Raw genomic sequence first — 8,159 nt, 5'->3', positions numbered from 1 at the left:
GCTGAGCTTGAAATGGATGATCTTTTCTTTTTTTTGAGGCCTGACAGCAAGAGATACACAGGTAATATACAGGTAAAGATGTAAGCTGGCTGTAAGACTTGTTGAACTTACTGACATTTCTACCACCACTGGATGGCAGGTATAATAGAGACAGAGATGAAATAATTAAAAAGCATTTTACAGTGTGTTTATTTTTAATGGTGTCGCTTGATTTTTTTTGGGGGGGGGGGAAGAAGAACCTTGTAGTAGAATAAATGCAATTTCTAATGCTTGCTATTTTGTGGGGTAAACCGGAATACAGCTTCTCTGACACTCAACAACTCAGTTTTAACAGAGCTTAACAGTACTGACATTTATAGACAAAATTTTCATGTAATAATGCATGAAACTCAACTGACGAAAATGCAACCTGCAGGAACCACTAAAACAAATGTATTCAAGTTAAAGCTGCAGCTTCCCATATGTGTTCTGAATACGTGTGTACTGTTTAGTTTTGCAATTGTGGCATTTCCAGATCACCAGAACTGCAGGTGTTTTACTTAGAATCTGGAAAGATGATTATTCCTGACATAAAACATAGTTAATGTTTTTTTGTTTGTTTGTTTGGTTTTTTTGTTTTTTGTTTTTTTTAAAAAGCTCTATGTGTTCTTGACATGTATGTCTTTATCCAAATGTTTTAAAGGAAAGAATAGGGCAAACTAAAACTTAATGATGACACCTTAGATGCAAAAGGCTGTTTGTGCAAGGAGTTGGTTGTGGGATGGAATTCAGCCTTCCTTTCCACTTGAATCCCTTTTCAGTAGGGAGATAGGATACCAGGTAAGCTGGCACAAGTCATCTGCCCTCAGGCCAAATCTTGATTTACAAAACAATAACAACAAAAAAACAGCTTACGGTTTCTAGTCATATATCTCATGAATAACTTATGGTAAAAATATATATGCTGAACGATAAATAGCTGCAAAAGGCCGACTTTTACCAACTTTGGTTTAGAAATAGTGTAAATAACCATTTCCTTAAAGAGTGAACTGGTTCCTCCTCTGCTCATTACGGCACTCCTCACAAGCAGTTTTACTGCACTTCTCCCCACAGAGGCTTCAGGATGGAGTATTCCCATGCGTTTCATTTTTACGCCTTGCCACTCGTCGGGCCACAGCTCCAAGGCGCTGCCGCCTTCAAAGCCGAAGCCCCGCGGTCCTGAGCGGAAGGCGCCCTCCGCGACACTCGCTGAACCCTCTTCTCCCCGCACTTCCACCGGGACCGCAGGGCGCACACGACGCCGGGCCCGGGCGCCTCGCAGCTGCTCGCGTTTGCAGGCGCCGAAGCCTCGCCCCCGTCGCCGTGCAAGGGCTGCGCGGATGCTGCGCCTCTCGTTTATTTTAACGCCCTTTCGGTTTTGCCCGGCGCGTGACGGGCCCCACCAGGGACTCGAGCCACGCACGACGCCCACGCGCGGGGCAAGAGCGGCGCGGCCGCGGAGGATGCGCCGAGGGAAGGAGGGCGGGAGGGTGGGGGGGGGGGGTGCGCGGACGGCTCCGACCCGGCGCAGCGGCGCGGAGGGCGCAGCGTCGCGGAGCACCTGGCCGCCGCCCCGCGGGGCTCCCCCTGCGCATCCCGCCCGCGGCCGCGGCTCCGCGGGGGCGTAGGGCGCGCGAGCGATGCTGCGTGCAACAGGCGGCCGCTACCGCCGCCGCCCGCGCAGCCCGGAGGAGCCGGGCCGGCACGTGATGCGTCTCCTTATCAGGGTGCGCGGGGCAGCGCGGGGGCGGGCCGGGGGCGGGGGTGCCGCGGAGCGCGGCGCGGCGCGGCGCGGCGCGGCGGCGGGGTCCCCGGCGGCGCCCATCGCTCCCGCGGCGGGGCGGGCAGTGCGCGCGCGGAGTTGGTGAACTTTGCACATCCACAGAAACGCCATTTTGATTCCTTTTTCCGGAACAACTTTGCGGCTCCCTCCCGTGCGCGCTCTCGCGGCTCCCCCCCGGCCCCCCCCTCCCCGCGGCGGCCCATCCTCCCGGCATGTCTCGGCGCAAGCAGCCCAGCCCCAGCAAAGTCCGGCGTAAGTACCGCGGGGCTGCGCGGGCGCCGCGATCCCTCACAAAGGGGCAGAAACGTGCCTCTGCTCAGGAGGGATTTTCTCTCTCCCCCCCCCCCTTTTTTTAAGGAAGGGGGAGAAAAGAAAGAAAAAGGGAAAGAAAAAACTTCTGGGAGGGGGCAGGCGCGGGGGTGAGGACGTTGCAGCGTGTCGGCTGGCTGTGCGACTTCTTTTTTTAAAAAAATGAAATGCTTGTTTAGAGAAAAAAAAAGTTTCCTTTAGAAAAAAAAAAGGAGGAAAAAAGTTTGGCTGGCAGCGGTGGAGATGATGATGAGTTCGTGCAGCCTCCCTCTTCCCTTCCCCCGCTCCTCCCTCTCCTCTCCTCCCTCCGCGGCTCCTGTTTTTTTTTTTTTTTTTTTTTTTTTTTTTCCTTCCCTGTTGCAGACTTTCTACCAACCAGCGGCACCAGCCGCGGCGTTTTGCCTTCAGGACCTGATGCTCATCCATATTAAACCGTCTGAGCTCAGGAATCCGGCCAGATCATCCCCCCCTCCTGCTGCAAAGTTTATTTTTAACCAGCCACCGCCACAATTTGGATGGGGCTGCGAGGAAGCAACATCTTTTAGCCCGGCTCGCCCCCGTCTCACGAGCCCGGAGTCGCTTTCCTTTTAACTTTTCCTTAAGGTTTATTTTCTTTTCGGAGCTCGCTGCGAGTCCCGGTGCGGCGCCCTCCTTTTTTTTTTTTTTTCTTTTTTTTTTCTTTTTTTATATTTTTTTCTTTTTCTTTTTTTTTTCCCCGGACGGGAGGGCCGAGTCGGAGTTTAAAAAGTTGGGATGAAGGCGCCCCTTTGCAGGTAGAGCCCGGCTTGCGCTGCGCATCTCTCCGCTAACTTTGCGCCCGCTTTCCCGGGGCGAAGCGCCCGTGTGCGTCTCCCGTGTGCACTTTGATACCTCTCCCTTTCCCCTCCCTCTCGCTCCTCGGTGGGGTTCTCGCTCTTTTTTTCCCCTCTTTTTACCCCCATCTCCTTTTTTTTTTTTTTTTTTCCCTTTCTCCTCCTCTTTTTTTCCCACCACCCTCCCCACCCCCTGCGGCGCGGTAGGGACGTGTCGTCCCCCCTCGGCGGGGGGCGGCGGTGCCCGGCTGGTGGGGTGGGGGTGTGTGTGGGGGGGGTGAGGACACGCGTCCGTGCGCGGGGGGATCCGCGCGGGGGGTGGGGTGGGGGGGACACGCGCGCGCCGCGTCACGCGCACAGGAAGGAGCCGCGGCAGCATCCGAGCCGGGGAGGGTTGTGGGGGGGGGGGGGGGGGGGCGGACACGGGACCGCCCGGCCCGGTACCGCGGGTCGGGCCCGGCCCCGCTCCCCCCCCCCCCCACACACACACCCCGCTTCGGCGAGCGCTCCTCGGGGGGAGGAGGGGAGAAAGGGGGGGGGAGGGAAACCCCGCGGCGACGGCGTTATTGCGGTGAAAACAAAGTTTCGGGGGGAGTTTTGTTGCCCCCCCCCCCCCCCGCCCCGTCCCCCCGCGGCGCCTCTCCTCGGTGCCCCGCGCCGGTGCGAACCCGTCGAGACTCGTCTCTTAGGAAACTGCGCTCCGAAATCGTTGCTAAGAGGCAGGGGAGCCCCCCCCCCCCCCCGGCATATTTTTCCTCCCGCCGGCTGCGCGGGGGTTGCGATGAGGATGCGGCTCCTCCGCGCGCACGGAGCCGGGGGGGTGGGGAGGGGGGCGTCTTTTTTTTGGGGGGGGGGGGTTGCTCCTCTTTCTGCCCACCCCACTCCAAGGTTAAGGGGGGAGCGTGGGGGGCGCCGGGCCGGACGCGGCTGTTGTTGGGCAGAGCCGGGCAGCGGGCGCGGGGGAGAGGCAGCAGCGCGGCCGAGATGCTGCAACTTTTTTTTTTTCTTTCTTTCTTTCTTTCTTTCTTTTTTTTTTTTTTTTCAAGAGAGCAGAGGAGGGAGGGCGGTGGATTGAACTTTGTCATGTCGCAGATAAGTTTCCTCTGGCTTCTTCTCCCTGCACTTCTCTCCCCTCCTCCCGTCCGCACGCACGCGGGGGCTTTTCTTTCTTTTTTTTTTTGCATTTTTTTTTGCTTTATTTTTTTTCAATTATTTCTGTTATTTTCTCCCCCCGTTTCACCTCTCGGCCGCGGTATCTTCGCGTGCTCTGCATCCGCGCGGGGTTGCTAGAGGAGGAGGAGGAGGAGGAGGAGAGTGCTGCCCCGGCTCAGCGCAGTGCCCGGGCGGCGCGGCCCGCTGCGCGCCCCGCGGACGCCGCCGGGCCGGGCCTCGCCGCGGCTGATGCTCCGGTGCTGCCGGAGGAGCAGCATCCTGTCGAGCCGGCTGAAGTGATTTGTGCAGGGGGGCCGTGGGGTGCACAGCCGTGTTTTAATCCCCCCTCCCTCTCTCGCCCGTCTGCTGCTCTAGATGGGAGCAAGCGTCGTCGTGTGTGTAAGGAAGCAGTTGAACGTCTAGTTTAATGTGATTTTGTGTGGGTGGTGGTGGAGGGAATAACGTAGGAGAGGCAGAAAATGCAGTTTGTGTTTCTTGCTGTTCCAACTCCAGACTGCAGTGTGCTGTGGCTTAAGTAACTTTTTTTTTTTTTTATTAACAACGGTTGCTAAATGGCAGTGCCCTGTCACCCCTGCAACATGCAGTGCACAGCTGTAATGGTGGCTGAAATTTTTTCATTGAGGTCTGTCGTTTTGACACAAGCACTAAGTTTTGTTACCGCAGTTCCTGTTTTCCACAGGGTCAGCGTGCGTGAAAGGGATGCAGTGACTCAGGGTCAGGCCAGCCATATTTGTTTTAGGTTTTAATTTTCCCTTTGAAGACTTAAGGGTATATAGTCCTTTCTTGGTGCGCCTGCATAATGCCTATTAGCCTGAACGGGAGTTAGGTACATCCAGGGAAGAACAGGCCCTTTTGTTAGTTAGAAATCCAGAAACAGCGTGAATCCATCATCCAGTCAATCCGAGTACCCGGGCCCTCCCTCACCTGCCGGAGGGACGCATCCGGGCGCCTGCCTTGGCACCGGGCGGCTGTGCCCAGCTTGCTGCAGCCTCTCCTGCCCCCTCGCCCTCCTGCGCCCAGCATCCATATTTGGAACGGAACTGGTGTCTCGCAGTTGAAAAATACCATTCCTTAGGTAGAGCTGAATGAACTTTTCTTTTGCCCTAATTTCACAGGGAACTTCTAATTGTCAGACTGTCATCTGTCCAGCAGTAGTGACTGTTTTTGTAGCTGCTCTTTCACATTTCTTTTAACAACTAACGACTTGTATTTTTTGCTTTGGTATTAAGACAGAACATAACAGGGTGTTTGGAGGTTGTATTTTGTTTAGTTGTGTTTTGTTTTCTCCCGGACCTGCGAGTTTGAGGATTTATTTGCTTGCAGATTTCAGTGTAGTGGAACATCTTACTCTGACTGAACTCACACAGATTGTGCACCCAGTCTTCACTTCTTACATCATTCACTGACCCTCTCTGCTCAGGTGGCTTTTAATTTTAATTCAGGAGTCAGGAGATTCCTGAAGTTTCAGAACTGGAAAAAACAAATGTTTTCATTATCTTTTACTAATATCCATAATCTCCATTGGTACCAAAGGCAAGTGCAGTGTTTCTCAGGGCATACAGGCATTGACATCTGTAGTGCTTTTCTTAACCCTTAAGGCTTTTATCACTTTGTCTGAATTGAAGTCACACCGTAATCATAACAATAGCTAATGAAAGCTTTTTAAGCAGCAACATAGTTTGGACTCAGTTGGATTTCTTATTTAGATAAAAACTGTTCACGTATTTACATACTATAGATTAAAAACATATAGATAAATCCCTTTGGTTATATTCATTATCCCTTGTAAAAGTAGGTGGTGCTTAGAAGGTCATAGGATAAGAGTTGCTAAGCAGCTAAACAGAAGGATGCTAAAATTAACCTGAGTGTTTTTGTAAGGGATTCACTTTTTAAGTTGTAGTAATTTTTTGATTGACCTAAAATGTATTTTTTGAGAGTAAAACATCTGGAAAGAAAACTTAGACAAATAAAGTTTTCCAGAGGAGTATTTTGAATGTTCAGGTCGTCTACTTACGGAAGTAATTCCACCCTCCCCCGGGGTGCCTAAATGTAACTGGGATTGGGTCCTTGATTTGTGCCCTTTACAAACGTCCTTCCAGAGTTATCTGTTGCTTGCTTCTCCAAGAGCATCTGATGTATGTTGGATAGCAGCCGGTAGGGACAGTCTTGGAAAAAAAGGAACTGCAAAGGTTCCCCAGGAACAGGCAGAAAACAAGTAAATCCTGTTAGTCGTGACTCTGTGCATGTGCAGAAAAAGCCCCTTTTAACTTTTTGATGAATGATACCTAAAGTTCGGAGATCTGTGTTTTATGTATACTCTCTTAAAACATGTGAAATCATGTCTTTTTCTTTGAATGCAGTAAAGGCTGTTTTAAAAAACAGCACATTACTGGACCATGTTAGTAGCAGATTCAGATGGATGGTTTGATGATATGATAGTTTCTTTCTTAGATGATAATTGTATTTAGAGAATGGTAATGCTACTTTAAGTTATCCTGAGGGTAGTGAGAATGCCTGTTGTTTCGTGCATTTTTCTTTTGCCTCCTTTCAGAATTCAAGCAAAATGGCCAGTGATGGGATTACTGTTTTAAAATACTGTTTTTTTTTCTTTTTTTTTCAAGAGTATTCTGCAGCTTGGAAAGGGGCCAGGGACTCTTTCATGATCTTCACATTCATGGATGTAGTGGATGTTGCTCAGGTACTCTGCTGCTTTGGTCAGAAGTGTCTTGTGGAGCGTATGTTGACTTGCAAAGTTGTTCAGAAATTAAAGCAGACTTTCTTTAGTGAGACGTAAGAGGAATCCTTTCTGTGTGTATTTTTTTAATAGCATACTTAAAACAGCAGCTGCAGGTCTGCTTTCCCCCCCCCCCCCCCCCATTAAGAAGCATCTTTCCAGGCAGTAATTTCAAAGACAGGCCTTGAGTACTTTCTGAAATTCCCCTCTGTGGGGTGATGCACTGAAAAATGCAGCTATTTCTGTTGGGCTGGGAAGGGCTTGAAACTTGGAGAGCTTTGCCAGGTCAGGTTTAGTTATCAGCGTTTGATTACAAATGAAAATGGGTGAGGTTGGCTGAGGTGGGAAGTGCTCGCTGTCTCCTGGGGTATACATCCGAACAGGAATTTCAGGAGCTTTCACCCTTTGTTGTTCTCAAGTGCAAGAAATCTGATGATGGCTCATCTTTGATGTCTGTCAGTTGTTAAGTTTTTCCCACCTCAAGTTGTTCCCTCCACCCCACCCTGCCCTTCTGTTTTGAATAGCAACATCTGAGGGTCAGTGACTAAAGAGTGCAGACTTCCAAGGCAGCAGTACCACAGTATCTCCCCTACCTGTCCTCTGCATTTTGCTCAGAGCAGGGTAACGAAACTTAATGAAGCTTGTGTTAATGCTTTATTATGAAATGTAAAAAGTGCACGTAATTGCTAGTTGGGGCATATGCTGTGGAGTTGTGTTGGAAGCCTTATTCGTGTTAGGTTGCTCTCTTGCAACAGTGGAAAGGGGTCAGAATAAGAAAAAGGGCCTGGACAAAAGGGAGAAGAGTCAGTAGGGCTCTTTGCTCTTGGCTGAGCCAGTGTTAAAACTACCGCAGGTGCCTATTGCAGTCAGAATGGAATTGTCCTGATGTTACTGAGGAGTCTGGACCCGTTTCCTTTAGAAACAACACAGGCATTTCCGTGTACCATGCTTTGCCCTTTTTTTCTTGGGGGTGGAGGGGTATTGCAGCTTTCAGGTTGGTTAGCCTAGCAATCAATAAAGGTAGTTGCCTTTGAATAGGTGCTTTACACAAAAGAACTATTTGATGGGTGGAGGCTGTTTATTCAGAGTGATTCAACTAAGTAATGCTAGGAGAATCTGAATACCTCTTTAAAGATGTAGAGAAAGGGCAGCTGTTTTCACAACAGGATTCACCTGCAGAGTCCCAGTCATCCAGAGAGGCGATGCAGCAGGGAAAAGAAAAGCTGTCAAAATCCCCCACAGGCGTTAGGCTCCTGTACTAAAATAGGTATTCCGAGGACCATTAGAGAGAGGGGCCTTTAGCACCTTGATTCCCTCCCCTGTCTCCTTT

General features: G+C 50.8%; 1 protein-coding gene across 1 annotated transcript in view; it reads left to right on the top strand.

Moving 5' to 3' along the window:
* The first annotated feature begins 1,888 nt into the window (after positions 1 to 1,888).
* The window catches only part of RREB1 (ras responsive element binding protein 1), a 126,304-nt gene continuing 120,033 nt past the window's right edge, over positions 1,889 to 8,159 (top strand). Inside the window, exon 1 of the mRNA XM_062569994.1 lies at positions 1,889 to 2,053. Coding sequence (XP_062425978.1) covers positions 2,014 to 2,053 — 40 coding nt within the window. The 5' untranslated portion in view covers positions 1,889 to 2,013. The remainder of the gene's footprint in view (positions 2,054 to 8,159) is intronic.

This window comes from Rhea pennata, chromosome 2, assembly GCF_028389875.1.
Source record: "Rhea pennata isolate bPtePen1 chromosome 2, bPtePen1.pri, whole genome shotgun sequence".
Classification (NCBI taxonomy): Eukaryota; Metazoa; Chordata; class Aves; order Rheiformes; family Rheidae; genus Rhea; species Rhea pennata.
The sequence above is the reverse complement of the archived record's forward strand: the minus strand, read 5'-3'. Positions and strand labels throughout refer to the sequence as shown.